This window comes from Crocuta crocuta, unplaced genomic scaffold (assembly GCF_008692635.1).
Source record: "Crocuta crocuta isolate KB4526 unplaced genomic scaffold, BGI_CrCroc_1.0 scaffold1131, whole genome shotgun sequence".
Taxonomy (NCBI): Eukaryota; Metazoa; Chordata; class Mammalia; order Carnivora; family Hyaenidae; genus Crocuta; species Crocuta crocuta.
The window spans coordinates 4,088-23,387 of NW_027529626.1; the positions used below are offsets into that span (position 1 = coordinate 4,088).

Sequence of the window (19,300 nt, forward strand, 5' to 3'; positions counted from 1 at the left end):
CCTATGGGTCCCCTTGCATCGCTAAGTAAATTCTACCTGATTACAGCATGCTATCTTAAAACAAAGTTGGATTCTGGCTGCTAGGCCTTAACGGGTTTCTAACTGAAAGTTGGACTGTGGCAGTCCTCTGCTGTGTGTGGCCAGGCGTCTTCACGCACACTCGCCACTAGGGTGAGTCTGGAAGCCATGCCACAGTCCATGTGTGGGCCGCGTGGGCAGCAGGACAGCCTCAGCAGGCCTGACGGGCTCCCACTGAACACTCAAGAGTGTAAAAGCAACCCAGGCTTTTACACATTCTGAAACGTCTCCACTTCTTCTCTGGTCTATTTAAGCCTTTCATCTCTACTAGGGTTACCTTTGGTAAGTTACTTTTTTCCTAAAAAGTGAAAATTTTCATTTTAAATTTATTTACATAGAATTATACCTTTTATGATTTTGGAAATTTTCTCTTTAATAGAAAGACTCTTTTCTTGTTTTGTGTATTTTTTGTTCTCAGCTTTTATCTTTTTTTAAATGTTTATTTTTGAGAGAGAGAGAGAGAGAGACATGCACAGAACACGAGCAGGGGAGGGGCAGAGAGAAAGGGAGACACAGAATCCAAACCAGACTCAGGCTCTGAGCTGTCAGCACAGAGCCTGATGGGGGGCTTGATCCAGAGAACTGTGAGATCATGACCTGAGCTGAAGTCTGGCGCTAAACCGACTGAGCTACACAGGTGCCCCAGCTTTTATCTTGATTAAGTTAGTGACTTCTTACTTTCAGATTTTTACCCCCCAAAACTAGATGTTTAGAATGTTAGTTTTAATGTTTTCCTGGTGTTTGGTCCACTGAGTTCTGTGTTCGTCTGTTTAGTTCCTTCCGTATCTACCCTCAGCTCATGTCTTCCAACTTTCATGCTGGAAATTCAGGAGTTTACAAACTTGTTGACATTGGCAGCTCTAAACATTTCACACGAGGGCCCAACATCTGCCTGGACGCACCTCGATTCCACGTCCTGACACTGGGCTGACTGCTCGAGCTTGTCACTTTCCATCACCCTGATAAGGCCACTGAGTGCCAGGTGACAGGCTGTCTTCGTGAGGGGGCCTGTGCCCTGGTGCACAGATGACACAGCATTTCCAGGAGGCTCGCTTGTTAAACATTTAATATCTTACCACGTCTCAGCCCTTCTGCGGTGAGACCTGCAGACCCACATGGGGGCCTGGCCAATGGCCCTCACCTTGCTCAGGTGTACGGAGACCAGAGAGTCTGAGCTGGGCAGGGACTGAGGCCTGCAACGTGAGCGTGAGAAGGCAAGGGGGCCTTCACAAGGTTAACAAGACAGCCAGCATGGTCACAGGGGCACTGAGGGTGGCCGCCAGCATGGAGGAGCGGGTGGGGAGCGGCTGAAGAGGGAGGGGTATGTGCTCCACGTGATAATGGATCCATTCTGAGAAGTAGGAGACCCGGGCATACACGGCAGGAAACATTGGGTATGTGCAGCCACGGCCCCAGCTCACAACTCCAACCTGCAGCCAGGTGTGGTTGAATTCACAGACGAGTGGTCCCCCAGAGTCACCCTGGAAAAGAGGAGGGGTCTTGTGAACGGGGCGTTCAGGGCTTTCTCCTGCACCATCCACACTCAGCCCCACCGCGGGGTGCCGAGCTCTGCCACAGGCAGCCTGTGCTCCCAGCACCGTCCTGCCANCCCTCTGAGCAGATGTGGAGCCCTGGGCTGGTGTGGCAGCACTGGGGTTCACGGGTGCTGGGACCACATAAGCCACCAGAGACTCCCGCCCAGCTGAAGGCCACAGGGTGATATGCTCCTGAGCCCTGAGGGGGACGGGCCATCCGGACCACCTCCCACCCCACAAGTGCCTCCTGGCTCAATGCAGGTGAACCCCTGAAAGCTCCAGGCTGGGCCCCTGCCTCTCAGAGGGATGCACCTCGCACACGGTCTTCACGTTCCTGATGTCCCCGGCACACAGCATGTCGCTCATGATATATGACGGGCCTCCGTAGAGCATCTGGCACAGGAGCAGCGAGATCAGGGGCATCTGTGCCTCCTGCAGCTTGTCTGAGGTGTGGCCTGTCAGGAAAGAAGGCAGGCCCAGTGAGGGGGCCCCAGGGCACCGGTGGTCCTGGGGCCCCGCGGGCTCACACTGAGGCTCCTCTTGCTCCCGCCCTCCTCATGGCTCCCTCTCTGCACTGGGGTGTCCGGTTTGCTCAGTGGGTATGACTATAAATGTCACATGAGTCTTCCTAAAAAAGCAGGAAGGGCCATGCCACGCTTCAGCCCATTCCCTCCCACTGCTGCAGCTAGGGAGCAAACAAGCCTCTGTCAGCCCAGTCCCCAGCTGGCTGAGTGTTGGGCAGTGTGTGCACAAAAAAAGAACCTCTGGGCTTTGCCGGTGTCACCCCCACGTGCCTCGGTCTACCCTGATGGGCACAGTCGTGGGTTCCAAACCTGTCCTCTCCTGGAAAATGTATGAGAGGTTCCAATGGCTTTGGGCATCGCTCCAATGGGAGAAGAGCTGTGTGCACAGGCTTCAGATGCGTGTGGTCCTGGTGTCAAAGTGGTGCCCGTTTGGGGAAGGCACAGCACCCTCCAGGGGCACCTGGGGAGCCAGTTTTGGAGCTAGAGAAGGCTCCTGAAGCAGAAAGCAGTATTCATGGTTGCTGCTGGCTGCATGGGCAGGGTAATGTCAGGAGAGGAGCCACGTAAGAGGCAGACGGCGCACACAGGCATGCAGAGCAACAGAGCGCCCAGAAACCAGGGCTTGCCATGTTGGAAGAGGCTGCCCGGTAAGTGCAGCAGAAGTATGCCAGCTGTACACGTCTCGGGGCCTCCACTGTGGCCATGCAGGGCAACAGGAAGGTCACTGCTCTCCTGCCACAAGCAAGCAGCAACAGGTCTGCACAGGACACAACTGCTTTCCCACAGTGGGGCTCTCCCCGGGAACACGCACCAGATAAGGCAAGGCCTCAAGGGCCCCAAGGGAGGGAGGGGGAGACTTCCCCAGGTGTGCAGGCAGCTGGAACCCCAAGGTGGACACCAGGAGGGTGTTGGGGAGAGAAGGAGGCCCAGAGGGCACAGAGTCCCGGCTCCCTCAGCCTGCTGCTGGGTCCTGAGCTGTGCATGCAAAAGGTACAGACAATCCTATGGGGAGGATGGGTGGTGTGGACTCCACAGCCCCCAGGGCTCACAGGGGCCTGGGGTGCCCAGTTCCAGCCAGCCCAGAGTGGAGAGTCTTCCTGACCACCCAGACAGCGGTGGAGACAGAAGACAGGTGGTGTAAGCTACCCATCACGCTCTCACGGCCGCCACGACCCCATGCAGCCTGGCAGACAGAAGACCAAACCAATGAGCCTGGCAGAGCCCAGGGGAAGAAGAGGAATGCAGGTGTCGGTGGGAAGCGGTCAGCAATAGTTTCAATGACTTGTGTAGTGTGGCCAGCACGTAGCTCAGGATGCTCAGAAGCCGGCAGAGAGGTGTGCACTCACTAGTAGGTCTTTCCTCAAGTCTCCACCCAGAGCCCATGGGACAATAGTGGAGACAGGGCAAGGGTCCAGAGAGAGGGCTCCTCCACACAGGAGTCCAGTGGCTGCTGTCACCAGAGGCCTGCAAGAGCACGGCTTGCATCCTTTCTCACATGTGGAGCATGAGCTTCCTCTGGTTGGAAGGAGCAAAAGATACTCCTGCCCCAGGTGTGGCAGCACCCGTGCACAGAGGCCTGATTCCCACAGGGGCCCACGGCACCATGGGGACCAAGGCTGGACCGGAAGAGCTCAGGGCTCCTCCTTCCCAGCACCAGCTGCCCTCCAGAGGGTAGGTGACCACGTGCTGCAGCTGTGCAAAGGTGCTGAGGCGAAAGGCAGGGCAGGAAGAGAGAGGCACCCCAGGCCCCATGTCCAGCAGCCACCACGGGCTGACCCGAGCCTTTGGACACTTCAGCCAGCCACAGCAACAGCAGAACCTGCAAACCAGCTCAAATCCTCCCCAGACTGTCCCGCCTTCGCCACCCCACTAATGGCTCAGCACAGGGTCTATTCTGGGGCACAGAGGCTTCACTTCTAAATGTTCTACAATGTCTGGCATTCAACAAAAATATGAAAGATGTGAATGGGTGCACACTCACACATGAACTCACACCCATGCACGTGCAACCCCACGCACATGCATACGTGCATGTGCACACACTTGGACACATGCACGCACACACACATGTACACAGGGGGTGGTCTATGCATCTTTCCCTGTGCTAGCATCACACTATTTTGATTTCTATAACTTTGCGATGTTTTGAAAATGAGAACTGTGAGTCTGTCAGGTTCTTTTCCAAGAGTGTTGTGGCTCCTTAGGGCTCCTTCCAACTCCATATGAACTTGAGGGTCAGCTTTTCCATTTCTTTAGAAAAGACACTGGACCTGGACTGGAGCCTGCCCTGGACATGCAGGCTACTCTGGGTGGTGTTGACATGGTGACAGTTTTGCCTTCTCACCCATGAACACAGGCTGTCTTTCCATTTCTTTAGGTCTTTCAAAACCTCCTTCAGCAATGTTTTGTAGCACTTGGTGTACAAGTCTTTCACCTCCTTGGATGAACTTACTAAAGGTAGCTTTTCTTTCAGATGATGTAGAATTATTTTCTTAATGTCATTCTGTGATTGTTTACTGAAGGTATATAGAAACCCAGCTAATTTCTGTGTGTGTTGGTCTTGTATCCTGCAACTTTGCTGCATTGTTTCTTGTCTGTAGTGGTTGGTTGTGTTTGTTTTTAGGATTACTTGGAATTGGGGTGCCTTTTATTTCGTTTTCTTGCCTAATTGAACTGTCTGAAGCTTCTGATACAACACAGGATGCCAGTGTCGAGAGTGGGCTTCTTATCTTGTTCATGATTTTAGGCATGAGTTGTCCACCTTTCTCTGCTGGGTATCGTGCTGGGTTGATCATACATGCCTTTAGTCATGCCAAGGAAGTACTCTCCTGTCCCCACTTTTTGACTGGCCTTTTCTCTCATGAAAGGATGTTGGATCCTGTCAGAGGTTTTTCTGCATCGCTTGAGATGAACATATGAGTTCCCCCTTCATTCCTTTAATGTGGTGTGTTCTATTGGTTAATTTTTGTAAGTGGAGCTTCCTTTGTATTCCTGGAACAAATAACATTTTGTTGGCATGTATAATCATTTTTAATGTTTATTTATTTATTTTTTGAGAGAGAGAGCTCAAGTGTGTGAGGAGCATGGAGACAGGGTGAGAGAAATTGCAAGCAGGCTCTGCGCTGTCAGCCCAGAAACCGATGCCAGGGGCAAACGCATGAACCATGAGATCATGACCTGAGTTGAAACCAAGAGTCAGACATTTAACCGACTGAGCCACTCAGACGCTCCAGATTGTATAATCCTTTTAACGTGCTATTGAATTCAGTTTGCTAGTGTTCTGTTGAGGATTTTTACATCTACATTCACGAGGCATAGTGTCTTGTGCTTTCGTATCTTGCTTTGGGATCCATGTAATATTGGTTACATAGAATGAGGTGAAGTGTTCCCTTCTCTCCTGTTTTTCAAAGATCATTTGAGAAGAACTGACATTACTGTTTCTTTAAGTGTTTGGCAGTATTCATCAGAGAGGCCACCTTGTCCTAGACTTGTATTGTTCACTTGTATTGTGAATACCAACTTGCTTACTTCTTACAACTCAATTGGAATTTTAACTTTTTCTGGACTCAGTTATGGTCATTTGAACATTTCTAGGAATTTTTCCATTTCATGTATGTTATCAGATTTGTTGGCATGGAGTTATTTCTAGTATTCTCTTGTAATCCTTTTACTTCTGTGATGTCAGTAGTGGTGTTCTCAGTTTTATTTCTGTAGTCAGGCTAGCTAAAGATGTGTTCATTTTGTTGATCTTTTCACAAAACTAACATTGGTCTCATTGGCTATTTCTTTCTAACCTCTATTTAATTTTCTCTGCTTTTTTTTCCTCTTCTTTTTGTTAGCTTTGGTTTAGTTTATTCTTCTTATAGTTCCTTAAATCATAAAGTGAAGTTATTTGTCTGAGGCCTTTCTTTTTTTATAAACATAGGCATTTCTTTTATAAAAGAATAAATGCTATAGCTACAATTTTTCCCCTTAGTACCGCTATTGCTGTACCCCATATGTTTTGGTATATTACATTTTAGTTCTTTCTTTTTTACTTGTCTCTAAGTATTCTCTAATTTCTCTTGTAATATTTTTTTTCTTTGATCCATTTAGTTATTTAGATATGTGTTGTTTACTTTTACAACTTTGTGAATTTTTCCGTTTTCTTTATATTACTGATTTCTACTTCACCCCCTCTGGGTCAGAGAAGATATTTTGTAGGATGTTTACCTGTTAAGATATACTGGGACTTCGTTTGTGGCCTCACATATGGTCTATCCTGAAAATTTTCACAAGTGCACTTGGGAATGTGTGTGCAGCTGCTGTGCGGTGGGTGTCTGTGTGTGTCTGCTACACCTAGTTGGTTCACTGTGATGTTCAAGTCCTCTCTTTCCTTCCTTGTCTTCTGTCTGGTTGTTTGGTCCATTATTCAGAAAGGTGTATTGAAATCTCCAACCATTATGGCAGAGCTGTCCAGTACTCCCTTCATTTCTCCCAGTTTTTCCTTCATATATTTTGATGGCTTGCCTTTAAGCATGTAAATGTTTGTAATTTTTACATCTTTTTGCTGAATTGAATGAAACTTTTACTCATCTATAATGTCCTTTGTCTCTTGTAACTTTTTGTTTTAGAGTCTATTTTATCTGGTATTAGCAGAGCCACCCTGGTCTCTTTTGGTCACTGTTTGTGTGAATTTTTTTCTGTCCTTTCATTTTCAACTTGTTTGTGCCCCTGGATCTCAGATGAGTTTAACAAACAGCATAGAATTGGATCATGGGTTTTTATCCATTCTTACAATCTCTGTCTTTTGATTGGAGACTTTAATCCATTTACATTTAAGTTAATTACTGATATGGAGAGACTTACTCAACCCATGGTGCTGTTTTCTCTATGCCCTGTAGCTTTTTGTCCATCATTTCCTGCATTACAGTATTTTGTACTTAAACAAATTTTTTCTTGTAGTGGAATGTTTGAATTCCTTCTTCATTCCCTTTTGTGTATATTCTATAGACATTTTCTTTGTTACCATGGGAATTACATGGAACATCACGAAGTTATAACTTTCTAATATGAATTTATAGCAGCCTAACTTCAATAAATTGTTTTTAATTAAGGCAGATATTAAACTTTCTTAACCTGGTATAAGATTAATCAAAGTCTCCCAACCAGACCACAAATTTATAGCAAGTCATTAGAAGAATTTTCATTAAAATAGAAAACAGGAGAAGGAGACTTAGCATCATTGCAATAAGAACAAAAAATAAGAAAATAAAAGATGAAATATGGGAAAAGAAATGATGAAAGAGTCTTTTTTTTTTTTTGGAAAAAAATAGGATGTTTCTTTTCCAAATAATAAATTGACAAGCTATTAAAAGTGAGTTCTATAAGGTGACTAGAAAGATCAATGTGCAAAAATCAGTAGATGTGACTGTTCAGCAAATATAATTTTAAAAGAAGTTTTCACTCCCTCTCTCTCTGCCCCTCCCCTGCTCACGCTGTCTCTCTCTCTCTCTCTTAGAAATAAATACAACATTTAAAAAAAAAAAGTGGGGCGCCTGGGTGGCTTAGTCGGTTAAGTGTCTGACTTTCGCTTAGGTCATGATCTCGCGGTTCGTGGGTTCGAGCCCCGCGTCGGGCTCTGTGCTGACAGCCAGCTCAGAGCCTGGAGCCTGTTTCAGTCTGTGACTCCCTCTCTCTCTGCCCCTCCCCTGCTCACGCTGTCTCTCTCTCTCTCCTAGAAATAAATAAAACATTAAAAATAATAATAAAAAAATAAAAAGAAGTTTTCAGGGGCGCCTAGGTGGCTCATTTGGTTAAGCGTCCAGCTTCAGCTCAGGTCATGATCTAGCAGTTCGTGAGTTCAAGCCCCACTTTGGGCTCTTTGCTGACAGCTCGGAGCCTGAAGCCTGCTTTGGATTCTGTGTCTCCCTCTCTCTCTACCCCTTGCCTGCTCACACTCTGTCTCTGTCTCTCTCTCTCTCAAAAATTATTTTAAAAAACTATAAAAATAAAGTTTTCAGTAACCATAAAAATTCCAAGGTAGTCAGATATAAACCTAGAAAGAACATATGGGGCCATTATGGAGAAAATGAAAATAACTAATAGATTTTTAATTTTTTAAAAGTGTATTTTTATTTTTGAGAGAGAGATGGTGTGAGTGGGGGAGGGACAGAGAGAGAGAGGTACAGAGGATATGAAGCAGGCTCCAGGCTCCGTGCTGACAACATTGTTTCTAAGTTGAATTTAGAATCTAAGGAAAACTCTGTTTTGAAATGTATATTTGTATTCTCAATATACTAAATATTCATTTCATACTCAGTAACTGCTTCTCTGTGTACATCAAAGACAGCCAGGGATAACAAAACTGCACACTGACAAAGAAATAGATAGTGATTGATGGGTGGGGTTTCCAGTCTTCAGATACCTGCACGCCCATAACTGACAGAATTCATTCATTCCTGTAGTGACACAGAACCCTCATCCTACACAAGCTCCGATAAAGAGAATGACCCCTTAGTTCTCTTACCTTTTTGGGAGATGACTCCCCATCCTGTAGCCCAGCAAACAACATTCTGAAGGTTCACATCTGGGGGTGCGATGCAGACGGGGAGCACAGAGTCAGAAAACACAATGCGAGATTTCAGCTGCACCAGGGCAATGTCACCTCCAACAGGGTGGTACAGTTCATACGTAGGGTGAATGATCACCTTGTTCACCTCAAACCACTGGGTGTGACTGCCTGCAACATTGAGGTCGACAAGGCCCACGTACATATCAAATGCCTCAGTGCTCTTCTCTCTGTGGGGACAGAAGACAGAGGCACGGTGGCTTGAGCACCTTGCACCTGGGAAGCAAAGGCTCTTAGGAGTTCACGGCCCAGGGAGGCCTGGAGCATGGTGGCCTGGGACCCCAGGCTTTCAGCCAAGATATGGAAAAGCAAATTCCTGCAGCACACTGGGATCCTGGATGTGTGGCAAAATTGCCCCCAAAGAAGTCCTAACCTGGGCCATTGGAGGAATCAGGGACTCATCATGATGTCCTGGTCACCAACAGCTCGGGAGAAGGAACTTTGTCAGGTGTACAGAGAGCTGCCCATGAAGATATGTCTTTCCTACCCTCTCATCCTATGATGTGGCTTCACAACTATCTCAAATAGTCAGTGGCCCCAAGGAGCCCTCAGCTATGTGCAAAGAGAGCCTGCCCTGGATGGAACTGTGTGCTGGACCCTACTCTCTCCCCCACTTCTGGGAAGTCCCGGCTACAGGCAGACCACGTGGTCAACCCCAGAGGCCCTGGACCTCCCAGGGAATGGCATCTGGCACTGCCCACTCACTTCTGGAAGCAGTGGGCTGCTGACAGGATCCAGTACTCATCGATGATGGACCCTCCGCAGATGTGTAAGCCTGCATAGTGCACGCTGACCTGCCATGGCCACTTCCTCTCGGGGACATCCATGCCCCCCACAATCTTCCCCTGTATGTAACGATGACCACAGGCTGTGGAGAAAGGGACAGAGTCTGCAAGTATCAATGGTGGCAGGGTGGGTTGGGGCCAAACAAAGAGTGGCAGGGAGGTCCTGGGAGGGGTGAGCAGGGAAGGAAAAGTTTCAGGAGGGGTGGAAAGGGGAGGCTGGGAAGGGGACAGGGCAATGGAGAGGAAGGGACCAGAGGGAAAGGGACGGGAATGGATGAAAAGGGAGGGCAGGCAATGGAAGGTGCTTAGGAGGGGCAGAGAGGGGAGGGTCTCCACCCCACGTAAAAAGAAGCCCGGAACGCTCCTCTAGGACCTCCTCAACTTGGGCCCGGAGGGGTCCTACCCATGTCGCGGTTCAAGGAGACACCCTCGCTCTTGGGGCATCTGTGGGCATTGACTGCAACCCAGGTAGGTGGCAGGAGGAGCAGGAGCAGGATGAGGCTGGGGGCCGCAGGCCGAGACGCTCCAGATGGCCGGGCAGCCATGAGGTGGAAGGGTCCTGAGGATGCAAGGGCAGGAGCGCTTCTGACTTACCGCGGAGCGGGGGCACGTGACGCCTGACCTCAACACAGCGCGACTGTGCAGGGCACGCCACACCAGGAACACGTGAGAGCACCGCATCGCCAGGGCCCCTGCAGGTCACGTGACCTCCCAGGAACACGTGAGGGCACTGTAGCGCCATGGCAAACGGGCATGTGACCACCAGGAACACGTGAGGGAACTTCAGCGCCACGGCTCAAGGCACGTGACTGCCTGAAACACGTGAGGGAACCTCCCCACCACGGCACAGGGCACGTGACACGAGGAACATGTGTGAGATATGTGAGCGTGTGAGAGTGTACGTGTGTGGGCTGTGGACATGTGTGTGAGTGTGTGAGCATGAGTGTGAGTGTATGTGTGAGTGTGAGAGTGAGCGTAGGTGTGAGAGTGTGTGAGCGTGTGTGAGTGTATGTGTGTGTGATGGCGAGTGTATGTGTGTGTGAGTGAGTGGGTGTGTGAGTGTATGTATGTGAGTATGTATGAATGTGTGAGCATAGGTGTATGTGAATGTGAGTGTATGTGAGAGTGTGTGAATGTGTGAGTGTGTGAGAGTGAGTGTAGGTGTGTGAATGTGAGAGTATATTATGTGAGTGTGCATGAGTGTGTGAGCGTAGGTGTACGTGAATATGTGGGTGTGTGTATGTGACAGTGTGAGTGTAGGTGTGTGTGTGAGCGTGTATGTATGTATATGAGTGTAGGTGTGTGAGAGAGTTTGTGGGTGTATGAGTGTGTATGTATGTGTATGAGTGTGAGAGTATGTGAGTGTAGATGTGTGAGAAAGTATGTGGGTGTGTGAGTGTGTGAGCATGTATGAGAATGTGTGAGTGTAGGTGTGTGAGAGTGTGGGGGAGGGAGAGAGTGTGCATGTGCGCATGTGTGTGTTGCCGTTTCCAGGTTGCAGGTCCACATCCAAGCTGGACACACGGGAGGAAAGAAACGCCCCAGGGAACGCCCCCCCCATGTCCTTCAAGTCCTGTGGTCCCAGACTAGTCTCTCTATCTCCCTTTGAGAATCTCCTGGTGTGTGACTTGTGCAGTTGTGAGATGTGGGAGGAACAACATGGAATGTGCTCATCATTTTTGTCTAAACCTGAAGGAGGTTCTCCCAGCTAAGTTAGTTTCCTCCAAACTGCTCTTTTCACTTGCTTGAATTGATGTTTATTTTCCACGTTGGAGGCTTTCATTCGATGTCTGCTCTTCCTTTGTTTTCCATTTGAAGTGAAGACTGCTGGAATGAAAAGTGATTGGAAACTCGGGTGTGGACCGTGCTGGGTGAGTCATGGGGAGCCTCTGATGTCAGTAGCTTCAGGACATCCCTCCAAGCTTGTCAGCTTCTCCAGATGATCTCAGGCTCCTTCCTGAGATCTTACTGCAGGTTCTGGAAGCTCAGGTTGAAAGTGGTTGTGTCTTAATATTCTGCATTAAGTATACATACCATCTCCTAACCTAACGTTGCCGTCCAGGGCCTGAAATTGTGGGTTTCCCATGATACTCTATAGAAAACAGAACTCTAGGTTTCTGCGACAGTCAGTGAGGCACATTAGACCAGAAGTATGGAGTGAGGGGAAGACTTGGGGTTATAATGACTTCTCAGTTTCCCCTGGACACTACTGGGTGTGCCTTCCCCTCCCACAGTCCTGTGTAGACACACCAGTTCTGTCTGAGGATTTCGTCAGGATGTTTCCTGCTTTCTCCATGGCCTACTCAATTCTGCTAGGTCGGTCACCACTTCTGCATCTGCCACCCTGAAAGGTCAAAACCTTTCTTATTAAGGTATAATTTACACACAGTGAAGTGTATCAAATTGTGCAAGTTTTGACAAATGCTGCAGTCACGTTACCACCACAGTCAAGCTATAGAAGAGTTCCACTGCCTTCCCACTACCTTTGAGCCCCTTCAGAGTCCTTCTGCCCATAGTCCCTCAAACGGCTTATCTAGATTTCCATACACATAGTTGGCCTTTTCCAGAATGTCATATGTGCATTCTTTAAAGTCTGGCTTTCCTTCTTTAGTATAAGGTATTTGAGATCCATCTATGTGATTGCCAGTAAAACTGATTGGGCTGCAACATTTCTGTTTATTTTTAACTATGAATTTAAGCCCTGTAATACTTACAGGTTGTTTAGGTTATTGGTTTCTTCTTGAGGGAGTTTTGGTACTTTGTATCTTTGAAAGAAATTGTCCTTTTCACTTGACTTGTTGTACTTATAGCCATAAAGTTAGAAAAATTCCCATGTTATCATTTCAATGCCTGTATAATGACCGTCTTTCATTCCTGGTATTGGTAGCTTCTAACTAGGTTTTGTTTTATTTATGAAGGCTGTTGTTTATATGCTACTTGACTGAATTTTCTTCCATTTGTAATAGTTTTACATTGATTTTTTTTAGGTATTGAATTGTAAGTGCTCTTTATATATTCTTGATCCTAGTATCATCAGATGTATGATTTGCAAATACATTCTCACAGTAGGAAGAAATTAGGTGATATTTTGATTTTCTTGAATGTGCTTTATGACACACAAAAGTTTTTAACTTTAAAGAAATCCAATTTATCTATTTTATCTTGACATTGGTACTTTTGGAATCATATCTAAGAAATCGTTGCTTAACCAAGGTCATGAAGACTTAATCCTATGTTTTCTTTTAAGTGTTTTATAATTTCTCCTCCTATATTTAAGCCAGTAATCCATTGGAGTTAAATTTGAATATGGTGTGAGGCAGGGGTCCAGATTCACTCTTTTGCATATGGATGTACAGTTGTGTCAGGACCATTTGCTGAAAAGACTAATCTTTTTCCCACTGATTGTCTTGGAACCTTTGCCATAAAACAATTGGCCATAAATGTAAGGGTTTATTTCTGGACTCTGAATTCTGTTCTATTGATGTAAATTTCTATTCTTACACAAATTCCACAGTTACTGTAGTTTTGTCTTAAGTCTGCAATCACAAAATTAAGTCCTCCAACTTTGTTCTTTCTTTCCAAGATTGTTTTATCTAATCTGAGTCCTTTTTCATGTGAATTTGAAGGTCAGCTTATAAATTTCTTTCTTTCTTTTTTTTATTTCTAGGAGAGAGAGAGAGAGACAGCGTGAGCAGGGGAGGGTCAGAGAGAGAGGGAGTCACAGACTGAAACAGGTTCCAGGTTCCGAGCTGGCAATCAGCACAGAGCCCAACGCAGGGCTTGAACCCGCGAACCGTGAGATCATGACCTAAGTGAAAGTCAGACGCTTAACCGACTAAGCCACCCAGGGCCCCTGCTTATAAATTTCTAAGGAAACCCCACTGGAAGTTTGGCTGTAGTGAATCTGTAGATCAACTTGGAGAGTATTACCATCCATTATGGTTTGAATTGTACCCCCCCAACAGATATGTTGAGGTGCTACTGCCAGTACCTCAGAATGTGATTTTATTTGGAAATAAGGTCATTGCAGATGTAATTAAAATGAGGTAAAACTGGGGTATCCTTGATCCAACATAACTGGTGCCTTATGAGAAGAAGAGAGTGGTGTACAGCGAGAAGATGGCCTTGTGAAGGCATAGAGACACATGGAGAATGTAGTGTGAAGGTGAAGGCAGACACTGGAGGGAGCAATGCATCGACAAGTGAAGCAATGCCAAAGACTGCCAGCAACATGAGAAACCTGGATATGGAGATATACTCCCTCAGAACCCTTAGGCGCAAACAGCCTTGCTTACACCTTGATTTTGGAATTCTGGCCTCCAGAACTGAGAGAGAATGAATTTCTGTTGTTTTAAGTCAAACTAATACAGATTTTGGAGCCAGGAGTGGGGTCTGGCAAGTTTAAAATCTATAAGGCATGTAGCCTGGAGTCTTGAGCAAGTGTTGAAGTTAAGGTCTTGAGTCTGAAATCTGCAGGGCAGGTGAGCAGGCTGGAAATGCAACAGGATTTGTATGTGACAGCCTTAATGCAGAGCTCCAGGATACCTCAGGGCTTTGCTGTGGAGGCCACCAACTGCCTGGATGGTGCCACTCACATATCAAGGGTAATCTCCTTTACCTAAAGTCCAGTGATTGTAAATATTAATCACATGTACAAAATACCTCTACAGCAGCATCTGGAGAACATCTGAGCAAACAACTGGACACCATAGCCTAGCCCAGTTGACTCATAAAATTGACCATGACAGTTCATTCCTTGTCAATTCAGTGCCCGTACATACCTCCTTAACCCATAGTTAATCTCCAAATAAAGGCAATAATCAAGATATTCCATCTATCATGATAGAACCATCCCGAATATAACTGAAAATGCACTAACCCCCTTTCCCAGGAGAGGTTGCAAAATGCATGGGTGATGCTCACTCTTCTCCCTGATGCCCTGTAAACACACACATTGTTTTTAAAAATGTTTATTTATTTATTTTGAGAGAGGGGCAGAGAGAGAGGGAGAGAGAGAGTCCTAAGCAGGCTCCATGCTCAGTGCAGAGCTTGATGTGAGGTTCAGTCCCACAAACTGTGAGATCATGACCTGAGCTGAAATACAGAGTCAGACGCTCAACTGACTGAGCCACCCAGGCAGTCCGATGTGCACATGCACGTACACACACAGGCATGTTCTTAACAAAATGAGGAGAAAATACTCATTGCAATTACAGCCTTAATTTCTGCAAATGGGCAGGTGGTCCTTGCTGGCCTCTATAAGTTCTCTCTTCCATCCCTCTTTCTGTATCCCCTTTGCCCTCGGCAAGCACGTTGGGTGGTTGTGGCTCATGGCCTGGTAGAATGACCTAAGTCTGCTTTCCTGCAGCACCTGTGCCATTGGTTCTGCCTGGACTGTGTTGTTTTCCACTGATTTACTCACCTGGCTTGGTAATGCTAGAGTCACCCTGAGAAATGTTCTGTATTCCAGATGAACTCCTCCTTACCTCCACTGTGGACATGCAGCTCAGTTTCCCTTCAGTGTACTCCTTTTTATTTTTTAGGGCTGCTAGTGATGGCTCCACTTTCTTCCCTGAGTTTGCTTGTCTTAGTCAGTGTAGCTAAACCACACTGGTTCTTTAGGGTTGACCTATATGTTTTTTAAATTCTTGTTTATTTATTTTTGAGAGAGAGACAGAGCATGAACTGTCAGGACAGAGCCCAATGCAAGACTTGAACACACAAACCACGAGATCATGACCTGAGCTGAAGCCGGATGCTTAACTGACAGAGCCACCCAGGTGCCCTGGCCATTATATGTTTAAATTATCACTAAGAGACAGTTTTGAACTGTACCCTCTCACTTCCTCAGGTTATATTCTCTTGTCTAATAGTTTCACCATTGGACAGTGGCTTAGTTGCTTCATGGGGACTGCACCTGGGAAGAAGTATGATGATTTGTAGGTGGAATGTGTGCATCACTATTCATCATGAACATTATGCAGCCATAAACTCTTATTTTTTAATGTTTATTTATTTATCTGAGAGAGAGAGAGAGAGAGAGCGCATGAGTAGGGGAGGGGCATAGAGAGAGAGAGAGAATCCCAAGCAGGGTCCACGCTCAATGCAGAGCCAGATGCAAGGCTTGAAACCATGAACTGTGAGATATCTGATCATGACCTGAGCTGAAACCAAGAGTCTGTTGCTTAACTGACTGAGCCACTCACTCAGGCACCCCTTTTGTTGCCCCTTTTGAACCAGGAGGGACATCCGTGCTGCCATCATGAGACATTTGTGGCCTCATCTTAAAGGCTTGTCCTCAGTTTCCTGTTCTCTTTGCAAGCTGCATGTCTCCATTCTCATGTGGCTCGTGGGCTCCCAGTGTGGACTCCATTCGCTGTGCAAAGGAACCATAGAGCTCTGGTGGCACAAGGACACATTTAGAAGCCCTCATCTGGGGCTTCTCATTTTCTTAAGTTTTTAAGAAATCTGTCAATATCTCATAGGTAATCACCTTTTGGTAAAGACTGTTCTCTGGCATCCAATCCCTGAAAATCTTGCACCCTCTGCATTGTAGCTCAGGAATGCTGCCCTTCAAGGCTCTCCCAATCAGCGCCCATCCCGGAGAGGGTCTGACACTCTGGACTCTCCCTCCGTTCCTTCCCAGACCGCCAGGCTGGAGCCCCACGCCTTGGACCTTCCATGCAGTTGGCAGAAGGTAAAGAGAATTTGGAGGAGAAAGCTACCCAATTTGAAAATGCAAAAGCACAAAAAGGATGGGGAAGTGGCCTGGGAGGGAGGCCTCGAGGAAGGGGACTAGCCTTTCACCTCATGGTGAAGGGAAGAGCATGGTCACCAGCTGTGGGGATGGGCCCACAGAGCTGAGGCCTGCATTCCTGTCAGGTGGGATGCAAGAAGTGGGTGGCCAACAGCTCCTGAGAGGCTGACCCATTCTGTGTGGCTGGCAACATCAACACAGCATGTTTCCATCTACCCTGGAGCAAGTCAGGCCAGATCATCATTCCAATTTGTAACAATTTTCGGTAAGTGCAGCACCCTGGGAAGAAAGAAGGACTTTGCTCTTAGCTGGGAAAAGACTGGGATTCCCGCCTCCTGCAGCTACAACTCAGTCCCCAGGTGTGCAGGGTGGCTGTGCTAGATCAACCAAGTCCTGGGTTCGGCCAGTGCCCCTGCCCCTCAGACCCTCTGCCCCACGAGACATGCACCAGCCCTCCTTCTGCTCACAGCCCAGACTCCTCTGCTGCAGAGGTCACCAACACTGCCCTGCAGAGCCAGAAGTTCCAAAGGACAAAGGATAGCTGATAAGAGGACACATGGGATCTCACTTGCCCACAGCCCAGGAGGCTAGGGGAGCAGGTGGCCACATTCCCTCTTCTTTGCATCTTCCTTGTCTAACAAACTTGTGACCGTGGGCTGGGCTCAGTACCTGGGGGTGGGGCTGCCTTTTCTGCCTCCCCTTCCTTGCCCCAGGGGAGTCTCTGCAGGTATGTCCTCATCATACAGGGCAAAGTGTGGAGTATTCCATACTTGCAATCTCCTGTTGGAGAAAGCAGTCCTTTAGAAGCTCAAGGAATTCGGAGCCATTAGCTTCCACCTCTCATTTCTGCCACAACGCCCACCCTCATGGTGGGACTCCTTCACAAGAAAGCTTTGTTCTGCCATCTTGGCACATGGCATGTGATTTTGAACTCTTCCAGGGGAGGACTATAAACTGTGCTTCAATGAGCACCAGGACACACATGCACTTCAGTCTTCTGTAGAAACTCTTGACTTTAAGGCTGTTGTAAGAATGGTTAGGGCTATTGTCTAGAAAAACAGCTCCCTTCTTTCATCAAGACCCAAGGAAACTATGGGATGTGAGCAATGAGCCAGGAAAATGCATTATCAACAGGACATAAAGCATGCTGTGGGAGCATGCAGTCTAGACCAGGGCTTCACCATGCACCTGCTATTTATGGAGACACTCATGAAGCTGAACTTCTCACTTCTGCACATGAGGGACCAGCATGCATGGAACTTGTCAAGGCTGAGGTAGATAGGAAACAGTGCTCACCCAGAGAGCTAGAAAGACATTAATAGAACAATGTCAACAAGAACAATGAAGCAACTTTTTCTAGTCCTGATTGTACAGAGATGCCCCTAGGTTCTTCCCAGTGTCATTGAGAATGGTGATAGCACCTATCCTAGTCCTAATTGTATAGTGAGTGTCCCTAGGTTGTCTTTATTTATGGTGAAACTGTTTTCTGTGGCTTTGCTGTCAGTTTTTTAGCATTTGTTCTTCAAGTCAGGGAATGTTTGTCTTCTTTTAATCTTGGTAAGGTTCTTAATCCTGGGGGTTTTTTTAGTATTTTTTTAATGTTTATTTTTGAGAGAGAGAGAGAGAGAGAGAGAGAGAGAGAGAATGAGTGGGGGAGGGGCAGAGAGAGAGGGAGACACAGAATCTGAAGCAGGTTCCAGGCTCTGAGCTGTCAGCACAGAGCCCAACCTGGGGCTCAGATCCATGAACCACAAGATCATGACCTGAGCCAAACTCAGACGCTTAACCAACTGAGCTACCCACATGCCCCTTAATCATGCATTTTTAATGATGGTCATTATTAGATGCCTTCATGCTCTATTGAAATGAGCTTGTATTTTTTATTGTATTAATGTAAATTATATATAAATGTATATATTCATTAATATTATTTCCTCATTACATTCCTGCAATTACGAAACTGAGAAAATAGAATGCAAAGGAGTAGAAGAGTGAAATGAGTATGTAATAAAACTGAACTGCTGTCTATGTGGATAATTTCGAATATACAGACAAATAATTCTAGTAGTAGGAGAATTCAGCAAGTTTTCTAGAATGAAGATAAAATATAAACAATCATATATGTATTCATAAATAACAAAATCTGAGATACACACTTAAAAACATGACATTTACTATACAATAAAATGTTTAAGTATTTAGGATTACCTAACAAAGGATCAGAAGAAATATAAAAGTTTCTGAGATGTTAAAGACAAATGAATGGTGAGATATCCAATGTTCATGGATATAAAAGCTTACTGTCGTAAATGTACCTGTCTCTAAATCAAGCTATAGGCCTAATGAAAATCCAGTAAAAATATGACATAGCAATTACTTGAGACGCATGGCAGACAGAGTAATGGGTTCCCAAAGCTGCCCACATCCTAATCCTCATGTCCTGTGAAAATGTACCCCCCTGGTAAAAGGGACTTTGCAGGTATGGTTAAGATAAGCATTTAACATGAGGAGATTTTCCTGTATTATCCAGATTGACTCAGTGTGAAAACCCACGTGACCTCCTGCCTATACAAGATAGGCAGGAGGGACCGTGTTACGAGAAGGCAATGTAACCATGGGGGTAGAGATTGAATGACGTGGTAACGAGCCAGATTCTAGAAGTTGGAAGCAGCAAGGAATGGGTTCTCTCCCAAAAGAAACCAGCCCTGCAGACACAATTGTTGATTGCAGCCCCATCAGACTCAGTTCAGACCCTTGACCTTCAGAACTATGAAAGAATAAATATGTGTTATTTTAAGCCCCCCCAGACACACACACATCTGAGATAGTTTTTAAGTGTGCAGTAAAGACTGGTTTTAAAAGTTATAATTCATGCGGAAGGGTGACGGATAAATTTTCCCTTCAAATACCAAATCTTGTTATGACACCCTAGTAACTAAAACCCAGTGGTGCCTGTGCAGGCACAGAAGCTGGTCAGTATTGGATAACAAGTAGTGGAATCAAGTGCAGGC

The 19,300-nt window shown here is 46.5% G+C and overlaps 1 protein-coding gene across 1 annotated transcript; it reads right to left on the bottom strand.

The window, feature by feature from the left end:
* Window positions 1-1,127: 1,127 nt before the first annotated feature.
* Window positions 1,128-10,077, bottom strand: PRSS38 (serine protease 38). Its single transcript, XM_077762136.1, has 5 exons — window positions 9,936-10,077; window positions 9,453-9,615; window positions 8,646-8,917; window positions 1,926-2,068; window positions 1,128-1,559 (listed from the first exon to the last, which is right to left on the bottom strand). The coding sequence occupies exons 1-5, from the start codon at window positions 10,075-10,077 to the stop codon at window positions 1,305-1,307; spliced, it is 975 nt and encodes a 324-aa protein (XP_077618262.1). The 3' UTR covers window positions 1,128-1,304.
* Between the last annotated feature and the right edge of the window lie 9,223 nt (window positions 10,078-19,300).